The sequence below is a fragment of the Nerophis lumbriciformis genome, linkage group LG02 (assembly GCF_033978685.3).
Source record: "Nerophis lumbriciformis linkage group LG02, RoL_Nlum_v2.1, whole genome shotgun sequence".
Lineage (NCBI taxonomy): Eukaryota > Metazoa > Chordata > Actinopteri > Syngnathiformes > Syngnathidae > Nerophis > Nerophis lumbriciformis.
In genome coordinates, this window is record NC_084549.2 from 59,601,938 (window position 1) to 59,623,144 (window position 21,207).

Here is a 21,207-nt window from a genome sequence, read left to right on the forward strand (position 1 = left end):
ACAGTATATATACATACTGTATATACACATATATATATATATATATATACTGTACATATATATATATACACATACATATATATGTGTATATATATATATATATATATATATATATATATGTATGTATATATATATATATATATATATATATATATATATATATATATATATATATATATACATATCTATACACAAATACATACATATATGTATATGTACTGTATATATGTGTATATATATATATATATATATATATATATATATATATATATATATATATATATAACCTGAGAAATAACAGCTACCAACCATTCACGAAACCCAACACAACACTCCAATACGTGCACCATGACAGCAACCACCCACCCACCACCACGAAAAGAATACCTACCGGAATCAATAAAAGGCTATCGATGCTGTCATCTAGCAAAGCTGAATTTGACCAAGCAACCCCCCCGTACCAAAAAGCCCTTGATGAAAGCGGATACAATTTCACCCTCACCTATGAACCCACGCCAGGAAACCAGCCAAAAAAGAACAGAAAACGGAACGACATCATCTGGTACAACCCCCCATACAGCAAAAACGTCTCAACGAACATTGGACACAAATTCCTCAATCTGATTGACAAACACTTTCCCAAAGACAACATCCTAAGAAAAGTATTCAACAAGAACAACATTAAATTGAGCTACAGCTGCATGAACAATATACGACAAATCATCTCAAACCACAACAAAACAATTGCAAATGAGCCGTCGGCCCTCAGACAGAACGACTCCAAAACCAACAAAGGATGTAATTGTCGAAAGAAACCTGATTGCCCTCTCAACGGGGGGTGCTTACAAACATCAGTTGTCTACCAATCTAAGGTAATACGCAAGGACATTAACACATCCGACACATATGTAGGATTAACCGAGGGAGAATTCAAAACCAGATGGAACAATCACAAGGCTTCTTTCAGGAACAAAAACCTGCGAAATACCACAGAACTCAGCAAACACATTTGGGACCTCAAAGACAATAATGTTGAATATTCAATAACATGGCAAATTCTTGCATCCAGCACACCTTACAATAGTGGTAATAAAAGATGCAACCTATGCTTGAAAGAGAAACTGTTTATTATTTACCGTCCAGACCTGTCATCCCTCAACAAGCGCAGCGAAATTGTAACAACATGCCGCCATAGACGGAAACACCTCCTAGGTAACACATGAGCCAATCACCACGCCCCTAGGCCAGCCTGTACCCACCCACTCTGTGCCCTATATAAACCATGGTATGCGAATGCTCCCATTAAAATCTCCTGACGATTGAGGGTACCCCCCCTCATGAAACAGGCCTGTAGAGATGAAATAGTCTTGTGATTTTTTTCCCACACATACATATATATATATATATATATATATATATATATATATATATATATATATATATATATATATATATATATATACATATATATATATATATGTATGTATTTGTGTATAGATATGTATATATATATTATATATGTATACCGGTACATATATATATCTTAGGTCGGGTAAAAAAAAACACGGAGGCTATTTCATCCCTACAAGCCTGTTTCGCAGGTTTCCCTGCTCTTCAGGTGAGTTTTATGATATTCCGCTGTACTCCGGTATTGAGCACTGTTAAACGGATAAACCACAGTATAAGCTATATAAGTACATATATACAGTATATTATATGTGTATACATATATATGTACCATATTTTTCGGAGTGCCCTGCGATGAGGTGGCGACTTGTCCAGGGTGTACCCCGCCTTCCGCCCGATTGTAGCTGAGATAGGCTCCAGCGCCCCCCGCGACCCCAAAAGGGAATAAGCGGTAGAAAATGGATGGATGGATGGATTTTTCGGAGTATAAGTCGCACCGGAGTATAAGTTGCACCTGCCGAAAATGCATAATAAAAAAGGAAAAAACCATATATAAGTCGCACTGGAGCCCGGCCAAACTATGAAAAAAACTGCGACTTATAGTCCGAAAAATACGGTATGTATTATATATGTATACGGTATATGTATTGTATATGTATATGTATAGATACACATGTATGTATAGTATATAAATGTGTATATATATATATATATGTATATATATATATATATATATATATATATATATATATATATATATATATATATATATATATATATATATATATATATATACATATATCAGTATGTATGTATATGTGTGTGTGTGTGTGTATGTGTATATGCGTGTATATATTTAATAATGTGTGTTTAAATGTGTGTATATATTTATATATGTGTGTAAATATGTGGAATGGACATATTTAAACGTGTTTAAATATGTGCATACATATACAGTCGTGGTCAAAAGTTTACATAGACTTGTAAGGAACATAATGTCATGGCTGTCTTGAGTTTGCAATAATTTCTACAACTCAAATTTTGTTGATAGAGTGATTGGAGGACATACTTGTTGGTCACAAAAAACATTCATGAAGTTTGGTTATTTTATGAATTTATTATGGGTCTACTGAAAATGTGACCAAATCTGCTGGGTCAAAAGTATACATACAGCAATGTTAATATTTGGTTACATGTCCCTTGGCAAGTTTCACTAAAATAAGGCGCTTCTGGCAAGCTTCTGATTGAATTTTTTGACCACTCCTCTTGACAAAATTGGTGCAGTTCAGCCAAATGTGTTGGTTTTAGGAAATGGACTTGTTTCTTCAGCATTGTCCACATGTTCTCAATGAGGTTTAAGTCAGAACTTTGGAAAGGCCATTCTAAAACCTTAATTCTAGCCTGATTTAGCCATTCCTTTACTACTTTTGACGTGTGTTTGGGGTCATCTTCCTGTTGGAACACCCAACTGCGCCCAAGACCCAACCTGATGATTTTAGGTTGTCCTGAAGAATTTGGAGGTAATCCTCCTTTTTCATTGTGCAATTTACTCTCTGTAAAGCACCAGTTCCATTGGTAGCAAAACAGGCCCAGAGCATAATACTACCACCACTATGCTTGACGGTAGGAATGGTGTTCCTGGGATTAAAGGCCTCACCTTTTCTCCTCCAAACATATTGCTGGGTATTGTGGCCGAACAGCTAAATGTTTGTTTCATCTGACATCACATGGACAAAGATAAGACCTTCTGGAGGAAAGTTCTGTGGTCATATTAGGTCACATTTTCATTGGACCCATAATAAATTCATAAAAGAACCAAACTTCATGAATGTTTTTTGTGACCAACAAGTATGTGCTCCAATCACTCTATCACGAAAAAATAAGAGTTGGAGAAATGATTGGAAACCCAAGACAGCCATGACATTATGTTCTTTACACACATACACGACTGTATGTATGTGTGTGTGTGTGTGTGTGTATATGTATGTATATATATATATATATATATATATATATATATATATATATATATATATATATATATATATATATGTATATATATATATATATAAATATATATATATATACATATATATATATATATGTGTATGTATATATATATATATATATATATATATATATATATATATATATATATATATGTGTGTGTGTATATATATATATGTGTGTTTAAATGTGTACATATGTGTGTATACGTGTATATATATATATGTGTGTATATGTGTATATATTTATAAATGTGTGTATATATATGTGTGTTTAAATATGTGCATATATATATATATGTGTGTATATACCTATATACGTATGTGTACATATGATTGTATAAATATATGTATGTATATGTTTAAAAAAAAAAAAAAAAGCAAAAACAATCTTTGAATACTGTTTTTTGCAGTTTGATTAATTGTATTTGATTATGTATTTTTGTCTGCAGTCGCGCCCACTCTCCGGGCCTGGCGGCCCCATCCTTATCGGGCATGGCTCGTTTCAACACGACCCTCCACAGCTCGTCGCCCCGTGGCCACCACGGCGTGCTGCACTCTCCCAACAGCACCACCAACGAGACCGTGCTGTTGCCGGAGCTGGAGCCTATCATACCAGACCTATGCATGGAGCAGCTGTGGAGTGAGATGGCCGCGGCACCTGCCACATTTAACAGGTTCGAAACGGGTGCTTGCTAACAATCCAGTAGTAGTAGTAGTAGTAGTAGTAGTAGTAGTCATTTTATTTCAGACCCAGGGGGATCCATATCACAGAAAAAGAAACCATACAACGATAAAACCCAAATAAACAGTAATTCAGTAACTGCCGTAAAAGGGGTTATATTAAAGGGGAACAGGGTAAATGCACTTTTTTGGGGCAATTTTGCAAATCATTCACAATCCCTATGTAAGACAAGAACACATATGTCTGTTTTTTCATTCATTCTAATTTGTAATATTCGGAAAGTAGGAGGTCACGGTGACTATAATGAAGCTAATGGGTGTCATTGCGTCTATTGCGTCCAAAAATCCCTCTAAAAATCCCTCAAAAAAAAAAATCCCAAAACCGCCAACAATAGTCCATTTACATGTCGTGACATGAATATTAACCAAGTATTAGCAATATTGTTATTATAAGCGCTAACGCGGATTAACTATTTTTAGCGGCACGTTGATCACAGAGAGGTAACTCGCTTATCGACAGCTTTTGACCTACTGAGCCTCCCCGTGAGCTGCTGCATCGACTCTGAGTTGGTAAAAGTTTGTGCTAGATCATAAATAATGCCTCTCACTTGTATAGTAGAAGGTTGTTGCCATAAATTGAAATGTTGGTCAACTTTGACATTCAAAGTTAAAAAAGTTAAAGTACCAATGATTGTCACACACACACTAGGTGTGGCGAAATTATTCTCTGCATTTGACCCATCACCCTTGATCACCCCCTGGGAGGTGAGGGGAGCAGTGGGCAGCAGCGGTGGCCGCGCCCGGGAATCATTTTGGTGATTTAACCCCCAATTCCAACCCTTGATGCTGAGTGCCAAGCAGGGAGGTAATGGGTCCCATTTTTATAGTCTTTGGTATGGCTCGGCCGGGGTTTGAACTCACAACCTACCGATCTCAGGACGGACACTCTAACCACTAGGCCACTGAGTAGGTATACTTATACCCGGAAATAGCAAGAAAGACACGAAAAGACGCTTTTTTTAGGTCTCAATTAACTTGTCAGCTTGGGCACTCATCTCCTGAGGTACCAATGTGTAAGCTGTTATTCTCAGAGGTTCCCTGTATCATAAAATATTTGCAAGAAATGTAATTTGCGTCAAAAATGAAAGTATTTGTCTATTATATTTTTTGTATGTGTATTTTTTTTCAGCATGGACAGAGAGATGAGTAGCCAAGCATCCAAGGTATTCCTAACCTCTGACGTCTGCGAGAACCGCTACCTCTGTTTCCTAGTGGAATCGCACCAACAGCTCAGGTCAGAATCAAACGCAGGAATATTACATCTACTGTATGTCTGCGAGAGTCCTCCACTTCCATCATCTCAATGCTCCTCCTCTCATCACCATTGTTAGACTGACGTCTCTGTCATTGTTCGCCTAGGTGCGTGAAGTTTGTGGAGAGCAATGATAAATCTCAATTCATCTTCGCCTCGGTCACGTGCATTGCTGCCAAAGATGCAGCGCCTCTGCAGGTAAATGTCCTTACTCAGGCGGCGGGGTTCATTTTCAGACTTTTACAGAAGGATGTAAGGATGCTGGGGAGCCACTTTGATATACAGTCGTCCCTCCTTTATCACTGTTTATTGGTTCAGGACATGACCACAATAAATAAGGAATTATTAAATATACATTGAATATTTTTCTCGCTATAGCATTAAAAACCTATTTACAAACTTCATGGCACCCAAACTGCACTTTGGACACCACTGCACGAAGGCAGCATCAAATTCTAATTAGGGAAATGTGTTTTGTGTTGTTAAAAATATGTTGAATGTTTTTTTTCTTTGTGCAAATTTGTCCATCCAGAATATAGATGCCATGCTGGTGTTGGAGGCCTGTGGCAGCTTGGTCCTCTACACTGGCATTACCCGGGTAAGGAGAACTCATACAGGCGCCTTTACAGGATGGCTTTGCACACGTGCCATTTATTTATAATTGTTTTGTTTGTCCCGCAAGGTGAGCACAGTGTTTGTGCCCGGCCTCCTGTCGTCCACCTTCAGTCTGACCAACCACCGGGCCAGCCTCTACATGCCGCTAGAGCACGTTAGCACGCCAACTGATGCAGGCAGCAGGCGCCTGCAAAGACTGGACGAGGTGGGCTATAAATATGATTGCTCTCAGCGCAATTATGTATAATTTTGTACAGCATAATAGGAAAAGCAACCGTGTCTTGTATATTTTTTCTGTGAGTTTGTTTGTATATTTTTACACATGTCTCATTTTGCTGCCTGTACATGTGCCGAAGTCAGTTTTGCACAGTCTGAAAGGCAATGTCTCGCTAATTGGTCATAGTAAAAACTGAATTCACTTCCCGTTTTATGATTATTCCTTCATGCTGCTCACAACCATCCTCATTGATTATACAGTTAGGTCCATAAATATTTGGACATTGACACAATTTACAGTATTCCAGCTCTGTACAACATCACAATGGATTTGAAATAAAACAATCTAAATGTGCTTTAAGTGCAGACATTGAGCTTTAATTTGAGGGTATTTACATCCAAATCAGGTGAACGGTGTAGGAATTACAACACATTTTATATGTGCCTTACACTTTTTAAGGGACCAAAAGTAATTGGACAAATTAACATAATCATAAATCAAATTGTCACTTTCTAATACTTTGTTGCAAATCATTTGCAGTCAATGACAGCCTGAAGTGTGGAACACATAGACATCACCAGACGCTGGGTTTGATCCCTGGTGATGCTCTGTCGGGCCTCTGCTGCAGCTGTCTTCACTTAATGCTTGTTCTTTGGGCATTTTCCCTTCAGTTTTGTCTTCAGCAAGTGAAATTCATGCTCAATCGGATTCAGGTCAGGTGATTGACTTGGCCATTGCAGAACATTCCACTTCTTTGCCTTAAAAAACTATTTGGTTGCTTTCGCAGTATGCTTGGGGTCATTGTCCATCTGCACTGTGAAGCACCGTTCAATGACTTTTGAAGCATTTGGCTGAATAAGAGCAGATAATATAGCCCGAAACACTTCAGAATTCATTCTGCTGCTTTTGTCAGCTGTCACATCATCAATAAATATAAGGGATCCAGTTCCACTGGCAGGCATGCATGCCATTACCACCACCATGCTTCACTGATGAGGTGGTATGCTTTGGATCTTAAGCAGTTCCTTCCCTTCTCCATACTCTTCTCTTTCCATCATTCTACTACAAGTTGATCTTTGTCTCATCTGTCCATAAGATGTTGTTCCAGAACTGCACAGCTCAAAGTCTGAACTCAAAGCACATCTTGATTGTTTCATTTCAAATCCATTGTGATGTTGTACAGAGCTGGAATACTGAACATTGTGTCAATGTCCAAATATTTATGGACCTAACTGTATGTGTAGTTGTGGGTCATTCTTGACATTTATTAATTCAGTCTAACAATATCCCACAGGCTGCGATGCCATCGCCAGTGTCAGAACTTCGCAGTGCATACATGAAACACCAGGAAGGGTCTTTTTTGGACGATTACACCTTCCAGCAGGCCACGCCATACATCCATGCCTTGCGGGACCCCGTCTGCAACCGCGTGACTCTGGTATGTTTGCTTAACCCTTTAGAGTGCAGACTAGTTTTAGGTACTACATTTTAACAGTTTATTAACACATCAGGCTTAAAAGCACCAAAACATATAAAATATGAGTACGGAAAATTATGGTTTTGTTAAGTAAAAATGCTGACATTTGTAATGAACCTTTTTGTAAAACTTAGAATGTAAATTTGTGTACAAATTTTGCAATAAGCATAATTATTTATCTTCAAAGCTAGGCGAGGCCTAGTTATAATTTACGAGCTCCTTTGTTTCTCTATTTTCTCATTGTGGGTCATTCACTTTCCGCTGTTGCCATTTCTAATATAAAGTAGCGTACAGTGCTAACATATCTGTCAGTAGACTCGCTATGGAAGCGCTACAAACTACCAACAAAAGTGGCAGGAAGAAGATGCTGTAGAAGTGGAGGCACATAAATAAGACCGCCCACAAAACGGTGCATCCTGAATCGACAGTCAGAAAGCAGCTTGTAGATGGTTTTGTAAAACATAATCGATGCAACATTACATGTTATGTAGACCACAAGAAAGTATTTTAAATATATTAAAAAAAATCATAATATGACCCCTATAATTGGGGCGGCATAGCGTAGTGGGTATAGCGCCCGTGCCAGAAACCTGAGGGTTGCAGGTTCGCTCCCCGCCTCTTACCATCCAAATTGCTGCCATTGTGTCCTTTGGCAGGACACTTCACCCTTGCCCCCGGTGTCACTCACACTGGTGAATGAATGATGAATGATAGGTGGTGGTCGGAGGGGCCGTAGGCGTAAACTGGCAGCCACGCTTCCGTCAGTCTACCCCAGGGCAGCTCTGGCTACGAAAGTAGCTTACCACCACCAGGTGTGAATGAATGATGGGTTCTCACTTCTCTGTGAAGCGCTTTGAGTGTCTAGAAAAGCGCTATATAAAATCTAATCCATTATTATTATTATTATTATTATTATTATTATAATGCACGGTGCGACTTTTGGATGAAAATACTCCTGAATAGACTCGCTCATCGGCAGTGCGCCTAAAAAATCTGGTGCGCCTTATAGTCCGAAAAATACGGAAAATGTATTATATGTATTATGTATTATATGGACAGTAAATAGTCAGGCCTGTGTTGCCTTTCAAAGCCGCGGTGTGCCTCTTTGCCTCATTTTGCCACTTGACGACACTGCTGTCTTACCTTTAACCAGCTTCCTCTGCAACCAAATGGCTGTTAAGGCTTAATTGACTGACAATTAGCTTTTTTCCAGCAATAGAAAGATGATGTCATGCCTTCCATCATTGTCATAGTTTTTTTTTTTTTTTTTTAATGTGACAGATTTTCTCCATTTGAAGATGTGTAGGCAGTTTGAAGCTTACACTTTCGGCTCAAGTTGAAAAGGGAGCATCATCATGCTTCGCCTGCTTTTTCTATGTCTCTCCTTTCCTGAGAGTTAAACAAATTGGGTTGATAGTTAGCAACTTTTGCTTCTTTTAGCCGTCTAATAAGAATCTTGAGTCCTTTTTCTGTGTATTTGTGCAGTTCATGTTTTTTAATATCCCTGAGCAGGAGCCACACAAACATAGAGGGCCCTGTTTTGCCATCTTCTGACAGGTTACTCCAAATATGTCTGCAAGCTGCTGCCTCTGTTCATTGATCTGCCGGACGTCTCCTCGGTGCAGCAATTTGGAGGCTCATTGTTCGTCAGTCCAGCACGCTGCTCTCTTCATGACGGGCCGCTCCTTTATTTCCTCATCATGGATTCTGTCGGAAGAAAACGAATAAGCGGGGTGTGAATTGAGCAGTCCACAACACTGAGAAGAATGTTGTCCAATACATTTAGGTTATTATATTGAGGTCAACATCATTTTGACTGCTCTTTTTAGAATGAATCACAGCACTGTAAAAGTGTCTCAAATGTTTTATTGTGTTTTTATTTGATTTTTTTCCCCCATGTACTCCTTTTAGGTTTAGTGATTTTAAAGTCATTGACATGATTTTTTTCGTATTCATTTATCTTTCTGTATCTCACTGTAGGAGCTAAGCAATGGAACCATGCTGAGAATCTCCATTCCTGACATTGCTACCTCAGAACTAGGTAGGTTTTGCATATTTTCAGCTGTCTTTTGGCTGCAGGAACTCGATAAGTTTTGGAAGGCAGATACTGCTAATAGCACAACCAGTCATTTAGCAAGCAAGGAAATAGATTTGTTAGAAGATGTGAAGATGGTGCTGCACACTGGACCCTGTGAGAAACAAAAAGCACCGGCTGCTTGTTGAGAAGAGACGCGCTTTCATGTACCGGTAGGTTTCCAAAAAGACATTAGATTTGTCGCAAGTTGCTTTTTTTTATAAAATAATGAAAAGGGGTTTGAATACCTGCTGAATATAGTGACAAAGTGGCTAAGTTGGTAATACTGATCGCATCTTCTTCTTCTCTGGCAGACCATGTGCTTTTGAGGTGTGTTAAGAAGCATTGTTACAATGTATACTTTTTGAGTCTAAAAGTGAGGGGATTGGGGACGTTTAAGTGGAAAAAGGCAACTTTTCTCATGCAGTGCAAATGCCAAATATCGGCACCATTAATCGATCGATCTCTAGTGGAGGGCCCATAACGCCAGTAGTACATGGAAAAACCTCATTTAAATAAAGCGGTCTACACCACTTGTCAATCGCACACGCAGTCTTCGTAGATCACACGTAACATGACCATTAATTGTACACGCTATTTCATAGTTTGAACACGCTAGCGCGGTGTATTTAAACCTTAACAGATCAGGCCCATCATGTTTTAATAATAAACTCCTTCTGATTATTTCAGTGTGCGACAAAGTTCTAAGCGGTCACGTCAGTGCTCGCACACCACCACAGTGTATTCATAATTACAAGTCAGTGTAGAGTCCAAGAACATAATTCTTAATTAAATTAAAGGAAATAAAAACGTAAGCCACTGACACGTGTGTAAACCAGACACACAACAGACGTCATATGGAGGAAGACATCATTTCCCCAAGAGCTGTGACTAATATACTCTATTCATGTTGCTATATTCCTAACCAGCTAATTCAACGGCTACTTTTTTATTGTCATTTGCTCAGATACATACAGACACACGAACACACACTCACCACGTACACACATACACACACACTACTTGGGTGAGTCAGAACATCCTGAAAATTAGGTTTGAGACCTCCCCTACATTTTTAGTCTGTGACGTATAGACTTAATGCATTGAGGATGCCATTACAAGGCCGACACGTGCACCGATAAACATTAAAACAGATAATCCGTAATTCCTATGAGTTATCACCTGGCAAGAAACCTTTATTAATTCATCACACCAATTTTCCCTTTGCTTTTATATACAGTATTTCCACACATTACTGCATAGTGGAAACCAATAATTGCAAAAATAAGATGATAACCTGCAATCTGTGAGTTCCTGTTCCGCTCATAAAGAGAAATGTGGTGTAATGCAGCGCGCAAGCAATGTGCCTTTTCCGGCCCTGCAAATGTAATGTACTGTACATAGACTAACGGCTCCTATTACAGGATCTCTCGTACATGCACCTCGTAATCTATCGCTACTGATTCATCTCTGCTTGAAGCCAACTTACCCCCCTTGTCACACTTGCAAACTTTTTGCATTAAATCTACATTTTGTTATATATTTTTCTTGTTGCTGTAGAACTTTGGTTCACATCTGACTTTTTTCCCATTATTTAGCAATTCGTCTTGCAAATGAGGCTTCAGCCTTACCCTAATGAAATGGCATTTATCTGCCCGGCAGCTGACCTTTTCAACTCCATATGTCCAATTGAGATATTCTGGTGACGGTCAAAGTGATTGCTTAAAATTCATTACCGTTGTGGTGGTTCTTGGTTGTTCACTTTCCTTTCGTTCTCTGCTGTTGGAAATCACATTTATTGCTTTTGTGAGAAAAATCTACAAAATATGAAGTGATACGTTTCTTGTAGAAGTGAATGAAAGATTATTTCTCTGTTTGATAGTGGAGTTTTAAAAGAGGCATAATGCATTTTTTCTACTTTCAATAAATCATTTCCACGTTAATGTCATCCAGAATAAATAATGAAAGCTTTTTCCCGTTTCCGTTATACAGTGGTACCTTGGGATATGAGTTTAATTAGTTCTGTTCCTCGAAAAACTTGTATTGCGAAACCTTATACAATTTAAATCCATTTATCCCGCCCAGTCCCACAATTTTAACATGTAACATGCCTTTTAAAAGGTAAAACAAACTTTTGGACAACAAATATTGTATGAAAAACAATACAATATAATGTACTTAACAACTACAGTAGTTTTATGAGGTAATGCAATAATAATGTATAGCATTTACCTTGCAGAGAGGACTTCTACGGTATCTCCTTCGAGCTGCTTCTCCATAATATCATGGATAAATGTCTGCCTTTAGATATTATTTTAACGTCCTTGGCTGACGTTATTGACTCATTCTACTTCAGTATGGTGCAGTACTGTCAGTGCTCAAACTGATTCGCCGACTTGTCATGTTTTCAATTGTTTCTTTTTTTTAATAAATGAGTATTCTCAGCTCTTCCTTTACACTCACTTTCTTTCTTTCCCATACTTGGAAAAACCTATGTCGATCTGTAGCTATTAGGGATGTAATTGTATTGTAAATATTGCGGTTTCAAAATGCTAGCAATAATGCCATGGTATGTGATTGTATCAAACGAGTACTGCCGTCAGTGTCATTTTTTTCTGGCGCTATGAAATTGGCTGGTCTGAGAAGCAAACTACATCTCCCATGATCTCTTGCGCAGAGCAGAGACTCTCCTGTAAAGTTCAAATCAGAAGTATGGACACGTTTGGGTTTTCTCTATAAAACGATAGAGGAGGAAACATAATGTTGGAGTCTCTTGTCGGTCCGATGAATAAGCAGACAAGCAGTTTTTTTTCCTTTAGCATAAATCCTCAAGTGGGAGCACCGACGTGCAAAAAAATACACTGCACACCGTGACGCCTACAACAAGAAATATGAGTAATAGGTCACTTGATGAACCGGTACCTGGAATATATTCTTTTATGTGCAACCAAGAAGCCAGTGAGGCCAAACATCAATTTGTGAGGTATTTACATACTAAAAGTTAAATTGTCAATGTAACACCAGAGAATCAGCATTTTCCTAATGAACACAAAAATGTCAACTGCAGAGGACAATGCTTCTCAGGAAGTTAAAAGTTGAAAGACACTAAACTAAACATTATTGTTTTACCATTGGCAAACTGGATGTTTACATTGTCACTTTAAAGAAGCTCAACCTAAGTTACTTGAACCACTTTATTTGTATAAATATGATTAGAACATGTGTTTATCCTTAACCTTCCTGCCACTTAATTTTACACACTATGGCATTTTTACAAAGCCTTCATTTATTTTTTTGACAATACAATAATATTGTACCGTGGCCTTAATACTGTGACAATATTGTACTGTGAGATTTTGATATACTTACATCCCTACTAGCTATAACCTAATGCTAGCGAGTAAAAACGGATGTTTTGGTCGGATCCCACGAGTGTCACTGTGGGAGTCGCTAGCATAACTAGTGGTTGGAAGGACCCAAACCCCAATTTTTGCCCGTTTGAGCGGAATATTTTCCTTCCTTTTGGCAGAATAGAATACCTTAGAAATCACTACCTTTGGCATTTGTTCTGCTCAAAGAGATACACACTATAAGCTCACCCTGATTGTTGTCTATGTACACAGACCAATATGTTATTCTGTATATCATTGTATATTCTTCTCTCTAGTTTAATCGTGTCATGAAGTACCAGGTGCGGGAGAGAAAGTGGAGAAGAATCTGTGTGTGCTCGGCACACACCAGCAAGTTAACTTACAGTTTTGAGCCCTGCCAAGGCAGAGCAGGCAAGGTGGACAAAAGCATGAGAGGCGAGCGACCATTTTAGACGGATGGTTCTCTCTCCAGCACTGGTATCACAATAATCTGTACTTACTCCTTTTTTGTATAGAAATAAATGTTAATCTTCAATTTTAATCACTTCCTAATTTAGACAACCTTAGAACTAAAGCATCTGGGAAGACACGTCACTGCTAAAGAGAGGGTCCCAATACCTGCAACCTAAAGTACAAAAATTAGCAGAGAGTCAGCTTGTATGCCGAAAAACTGCAGCACTCGTATCCCAGAAGTACCACTCTATCTGTATGTCTGTTTACTTAATGTTTGTATGTGAATGGGAAAACGTATGTCTACATTACCGGTATATGCATATGTGAATGGACAAACCGATGTTTGCATTATGTGTACCGGTATATGTAAAGGGACTTGTTCTTCCCCCTTTTTTCTTTCTTCAATTTCTTAGTGAGGAAATGTCTTCAGGCGATCCGTTTCATCCTGCCCAAAGAAGCTGCCATGAAGGTTTCTGGACACTTTTTGATCACTCAAAACCAGATCGTTACTTGTTGTTGCATTGAAAACAACATTTTAAAACCATGACATTATTCAGATACTTTCATGTCTAAAAGCAGTTTTTGTCATGCTGTAGGTTTTGGTCAAATGGTACACCATCTGCAACGCTCCCGGTGGCATCAGCGCCCACGCAGAGTGGAACCTGTTCGTCACGTGCTTCCTCACGCTGATGGGTTACAACACGGAGCGCCTCACCTGGACGCGGAACGTAAGTCGTCCGCCACGTTATGTCTATTTCAAACAGAAAGGAGATCATTTCGAAGTTTAAATCAGTAACTCCCACTCACTTTACTTCTTCCTTTTCTCCAGCTGCAATTTGAAGTGCCGCTCTCGCCGGTGATTGCAGCCAAAAAAGCTCGTCCCTGTGATGCGGGCTCTGATGAGGTGTGTGGCTGACCAATAAACTGCTTTGTACTCTGTTTTATTACAAAACATGAAGGGAAATATTCTCTAGATCTGTGATGTTCAATGTGATTCGTAGCTGATGGGGCACTGGCATTCTTCTTGTGCTCTAATCAATGTTTATACAGTTTTTAAGAAAAAGAAGAAAATAATTCTCTTTAGGCTTATTCTTCTCCAGGAAGCACGGTTACTTAGTGAAACTCCTCCTTACTTACTTTTAGTTCTAAAAGTTTCTTTTTTGCACTTCCTGGGCACCATAACTGTGCCTCCTTGTAGAAAGACAGCAACCTGTCAGCCCACTCCCCCCGCCTCTTCATGGTGAGGAAGGGAATCGCGTGCCTCATTGTACGACTGACCTCCAGTTTATTGTCTGTTTAACAAGAATAATGATGCCATCAAAAATACATTGCACATACTGTACTGTAAAATGTCGTTGTATGCAGTCACCAAGAAAAATTCCTAGTTTGTGAACCCGTTCTCAAACAATGACAATACAAATAATTCTGATTCTGATTCCGATTCAACACTCCTGCAAACATTACTTTGGCGGCAGGCTTACAACCAAAAACGACAATTCATCATATTCTACATAGTGTACTTAGTGCAATGCGCTTAAAAGGTGAGATCACTTATGCACTAAGCAAAGAGGAGAGAGAGAGAGCCTATATAAGGGGGCGGTATGGCGTAGTGGGTAGAGCGGCCGTGCCAGAAACCTGAGGGTTGCAGGTTCGCTCCCCGCCTCTTGACATCCAAATCGCTGCCGTTGTGTCCTTGGGCAGGACACTTCACCCTTGCCCCCGGTGCCGCTCATACTGGTGAATGAATGATGAATGGTCCTCGCTTCCGTCAGTCTACGCCAGGGCAGCTGTGGCTACAAATGTAGCTTACCACCACCAGGTGTGAATGAATGATGGGTTCCCACTTCTCTGTGAGCGCTTTGAGTATCTAATAATAGAAAAGCGCGCTATAAAATCTAATCCATTATTATTATTATTATTATTATTATTATTATAAGGTCTGTGCCCTGTATTTGATCAGGAAATGTGAATTGTTTTTTAAAATAATTGGTTATATACGAAAAATACATTTTATAACACAGTTCAGTGGACATATATTAATATTTTTCTTCAATATTTATATAAAAAATGCCATCATGAAAAAGGCTTTGTCTCACGTGACTCTTCTGGCATCACGGTCATGCCTTGGTAATAGTGTAGAGTCAATCCTTTCTACTTATTACGAGGGGGTGTTAATCTTGCAACAACTTACGATTTAACTTGATTTGAATCGATTCGATTCAGAATTGATTCTCTGTTTGTCACAATATATTATTTGTTACATACAGTAAATGATAATAGAACCATTTCAAAACGGGTTGCAAGTTATGGTAACGAATAAGCCTGGAGATGGTAAAAAAAAATTTATTTGAAAATTTACAATAGATTCAGAGTCGTAATAGATAAGAATGGCGGTTCGGATGTGAATCGATTTTTTTCTGGCACCCCTATTACAAAATTAACATTTTGATAAAATAATTACTATAGCCTACATACACATTTGTTTGCGAACTTTAGCATATATTAACATTGTGGAAGGATGCTTCTGTGTATGTTGGTTTTCTCATTAAAGGGGAACATTATTGTCAAATGTCAATCAGCTAGGGGCTCAGACTGTGCTCTGCTGTCTGTTCTCTGCGTTTGTGTGTTTGAGTGACACATGAGTCACACAAAACCTAACCCTGCTGCTGACCTGATGCTATTTGTCTAGCACGTTTTTGCCTGAGGGGCGTTCAAATCGTTCCAACGCATGTTCTGTTCAGACACAACAACTTTGTAGTGTGGATGCAAAAAAAATAACATTTTTTTCCCTTAATATGTAAATAATACGAATATTGTGTGCTCTTTGCGTCCCCCTCTCCTCGACTTGCCTTGTCTTCAGGACTGGGAATACTTGCTGGCATCTCATTACCACCACCAGATGAGTTCCTTCTCGGGCTTTGGACCAGCAGACTCTAGTGGCGTCAAAGAGACCGCCACTGCAGACACAGAGGGCATGTCCTCGGTATTTAACTCATACATGTCCACACACTACGAGATTAAAAAGTCAGAGAAAGCACGCTGTAAATCTAAACTGCGCTCTAAATTCTTGCTCTCTGCTTGTCCTTCCAGTCGTCGTCTCTCTCCAGTACGTCTCCCACCTTGGACAATTTGGCGCCTCTCTTTGCTCACATGCCCGCGCTCTTTTACGTTCTCCACCTGCTCTACCAGGAGCTGCTGCTCAACGAGCTGCATCGAGAGAGGGCCTCGTCTCTGGTGTGTCTGCTGCAGCAGCTCGCTAGGTAACCGCTCACCCGACTCTTTTGTTTGCTTAATTGTTCCGCAAGTCACTTTCCAATCATATCAGTGACTATTAGCCCTGCTATCATGTCTAACAGTTTGTATTATGGATATTAGGGATGTCCCGATCCAGGTTTTTGCACTTCCGATCCGATACCGATATTGTTTTTGCACTTCCGATCCGATACCGATACTGACCGATACCGATTCTGACCGATACTGGCCTATCCGAGCATGTATTAAAGTTTAAAGTTATTTAGCCTACTTAGTTGTCAGAATCATGTTGAAAAGGGTTTTAGTACTCTTGATAACAACAAGCCAGCTGAATTAGGGGAGTTTGAATAATACACAATGGTTGGTAACAAGAAACTGACCTGTTTATTCAAGGATAAACACAAAATAGACAAAATTATACATGACAAACAGAAATGGCATCATTGAAACTAGGGCTGGGCGATATGGCCTTTTTTTAATATTGCGATATTTTAAGGCCATATTGCGATACACGATATATATCTCGATATTTTGCCTTAGCCTTGAATGAACACTTGATGCATATAATCACAGCAGTATGATGATTCTATGTGTTTTGATTGATTGATTGAGACTTTTATTAGTAGGTTGCACAGTGAAGTACATCTTCCGTACAATTGACCACTAAATGGTAACACCCGAATCAACTTGGTTAAGTCGGGCTCCACTTAAATTGATTCATGATACAGATATATACTATCAGATATATACTATCATCATAATACAGTCATCACACAAGATAATCACATTGAATTATTTACATTATTTATAATCCAGGGTGTGGAGGGGGGCGCCGAATGTAAGTGTCAAAAAGACAGCCAAAAGAGTTTGATATGAGAATAAATATAAAATTAAAATATAGGGTAGAAATGCACCCATTTGCAGGAAATGTAGTCTTGATTTTCAAAATTTTCTTTCAAGGCTTGCATGTCTACATTAAAACATTCTTCTTCATACTGCATTAATATATGCTACTTTTAAACTTTCATGCAGAGAAGGAAATCACAACAAAAAAAATCACTATTTTTTTCATACGGTGTTTATGTGGAAATGTTTGCCTCGGCATTTTGATGGTGTGGACGTGTGGCACCGAACGGAGATAAGCGTCTCGACAGACGTTACAACATTTGAACAATGATGACGAAAACTGTTTTCTCTGTCGTGTCCGTGTGTCGAAAATATTGTTATGCACTTTTTTTTTTTGATTTTGTGCTTGGCATAGATTTGCCGTGCGCAGAGGACGCTTGAGCAATGCGCTTAGAAGGGAACGTTGGTCGCACGGCTGCGCTAGCATCACAGCTAACGTTAGCCATACTGCTACGTCTCTGCTGGGAAAGGGCGTATACGTATGTGACGTATGACGTGACAGTATGTGACGTATGTCGTGACAGTATGTGACGTGTGTAAGAAGGTGCGCTTGCTGTCTGTGAGAGGGAGACACAGGAAAGAGTGAGAATAGCCTGTCGTGTAATGCCAGCAGCTAAAAGCAACTGCGTGAGAATCCACAGACCTGTGGATGTGTTGAAGGTGTGCTGGAAAATGCGGAATGGAAATTAGGGAGCAGCAGAAAAGTGGAATGTATTATTTAAATCGGTGCATTGGAAAACACGGACCGGAGTTTTTTTTTAAACTGGATCTGGATCGGCATTTTCCCATGCCTTGCCGATACGCATTTTTTTGCAAATATTGGCGGCCGATCCGATCCAAATATCGGATCGGGACATCCCTAATGGATATACTGTATGCAAGTGGACGGGCATACTGTGTACTGTATGTCTATATTAGGTGTGTGAATGCACCCATAGAATAAATTATTAGAATTTCAATTTGAATATACCGATATTTTTCCCTATGTGATTGGACAGACAGACATTTAAATCGTGTGTATGTGAATGTAAAGGCATTTGGCATTGGATGTGCAGAGATTTTTGCAGTATGTGAAGTGACTTGCAGATGTTAACATTATTTGTGTGTTTGAATAGACAAACAGAAATTATGTGGTTGCATTCAAGGACACAAAGGAACTGCTGCAACTATCTTCCACTTCAGCTGTGCCATTTTTACATACAACAACAAAAGTAAAAAGCCATGAAAAACTAAAAATGTGTAATAAGTCATTCATATTGCGCGCATACTATTGTACCATGCATTGATAAATATTTAAACAAAAACACCCTCTTAACACCCATGTACACTATTATGTTAATGGACAGGCAGATAGTAGTTTACGTTATGTGTATGTAAACAGACATACAGACATGGGTGTGAGTGTTTGAATGGACAGACTGGAATGTGTGTATGTAAATGATAAAGTATAGGTCATACTTGCCAACCTTGAGACCTCCGATTTCGGGAGGAGGCGGAGGGCGTGGTTGGGGGCGGGGCGTGGTTAAGAGGGGAGGAGTATATTTACAGCTACAATTCACCAAGTCAAGTATTTCATATATATATATACCGGTACACAAGAAATACTTGACTTTCAGTGAATTCTAGCTATAAATATATATTTATTTTATTATATATATATATATGTATATATATAAAATAAATACTTGAATTTCAGTGTTCATTTATTTACACTTATACACACACATAACATTCATCTACTCATTGTTGAGTTAAGGGTTGAATTGTCCATCCTTGTTCTATTCTCTGTCACTATTTTTCTGAACACCCTCTCTGATGATGCATTTCTGTGTGGCACGCACAAAAGTGCTTTCATCAAATGCACTAGATGGCAGTATTGTCCTGTTTAAGAGTGTCACAACATTGCTGTTTACGGCAGACGAACTGCTTTATGATACACGAAAATGTGACTGCTGTTGTTGGGTGTTGTTGCCGCGCTAGGAGGACGTTAATGAAACTGCCTAACAATAAACCCACATAAGAAACCAAGAACTCGCCCTCCATCATTCTACAGTTATAACGTGATTGGGCAGGTACGCTGTTTATATTGTGGGAAAGCGCCTGAATTTCGGAAGATTTTCGGGAGAAAATGTGTCCCAGGAGGTTTTCGGGAGAGGCGCTGAATTTCGGGAGTCTCCCGGAAAATCCGTGAGGGTTGGCAAGTATGGCATAGGTCCACATTGGGTGTGTAGACATACTACATTATTTGTGTTAGTGAACTGAGTGACATAAGACGAAATGCCCATCAGGTCTGAAAGCCAACCCAGAGTCCTCTCTACTTGTTCTTCTTGTCATCGTTAAAATTTGGCCACCTCCCTGAACGAACCGCAACGTTTTTCCCACCAAAGGCTTGTGTGCAATCACGGCCCTTCAGCGTTGATGCGTGGCGAGAAATAAACTTCCCAAGGTTAAGTGAGCGCCGTGATTGGTGACAATGACAGCGAATGTGGAGTGGGAGGCTAAAGCGCTCTTCAGCGTAATTGGCATGCAACAGTTTTCACAAGGGCACCGACGCCAATCAGGGTGCTGTGAGGACCCACATGTAATTTGGTTAGACTTTGTACTTACTCTTAACATTTTGTCTTTTGGATTTGATGGAGATATTCGGAGAATGTTTATTTTCCTCCATAAGTCGTTTTTTTGTTGTTGAAGTGTACACAACAAGATGGCAACATCAGCCAATCAGCTTACGGTGAACGAAAGAAGCTCTTTCTTCTTCTTTTAAATGCTCCTCCTTAGAAGAGAACACTAAACAACGTTTTTTCTTCTGTTCTGTTATATTACCTTATCCTAGCGATTATGTCAGATATACATGTGGACATCCATTTTCATTACCACCTGTCCTCATTAGGTCATAAGTGAGTTGCAGAAAATCCCAGGTGTTTTTGGGTGAGAGGCAGACACCCTGGACTGGCATTTACTGGGCAAATAAAAAATGATAAAAAAAAAAAATGCATACTCACGTTAAAAGCTATGGACAATTTAGTGGTGTCTAACAGGAGGAAGCCCACACAAGCACGAGGAGAACATGCAAACTAAAGCTGAGGTGCTAACCACTAGACCATAATGCTAAGTGCATCATCCAAAGCGATTTGTTTAATTGTACCACATTTACTTTTAAATCGCATTATTCTCTTTAAAAGTCACTCTGGTGGATAAATAGACACTGGGGGCTGCGTGGGAGGAAGGGCTTTTTGCCAAATTAAAAAAATATTGATTATTTTAAAGTAAAAAAAAATGTGGTTGATTCAGAATATGTTTAATTACCACGCCACAGCAAGCAGAATATCAGAAGAGAGGAGAGTAGATTTTTGTCTGAGATTTATACACACATATGTGTGTCTTTATATGCATGGTGTGTGTGTGTATGTGTATATACAGTATATACATATAT

General features: G+C 39.1%; 1 protein-coding gene across 1 annotated transcript in view; it reads left to right on the top strand.

The window, feature by feature from the left end:
• The window catches only part of anapc1 (anaphase promoting complex subunit 1), a 67,234-nt gene that overhangs the window by 16,403 nt on the left and 29,624 nt on the right, over nt 1–21,207 (top strand). The window contains exons 11-22 of the mRNA XM_061965892.2: nt 3,866–4,090; nt 5,287–5,391; nt 5,517–5,607; nt 5,942–6,007; nt 6,092–6,229; nt 7,536–7,679; nt 9,699–9,759; nt 14,030–14,085; nt 14,213–14,344; nt 14,446–14,520; nt 16,477–16,599; nt 16,707–16,876. Of these exons, the coding sequence (XP_061821876.2) occupies nt 3,866–4,090; nt 5,287–5,391; nt 5,517–5,607; nt 5,942–6,007; nt 6,092–6,229; nt 7,536–7,679; nt 9,699–9,759; nt 14,030–14,085; nt 14,213–14,344; nt 14,446–14,520; nt 16,477–16,599; nt 16,707–16,876 (1,386 nt within the window). The remainder of the gene's footprint in view (nt 1–3,865; nt 4,091–5,286; nt 5,392–5,516; nt 5,608–5,941; nt 6,008–6,091; nt 6,230–7,535; nt 7,680–9,698; nt 9,760–14,029; nt 14,086–14,212; nt 14,345–14,445; nt 14,521–16,476; nt 16,600–16,706; nt 16,877–21,207) is intronic.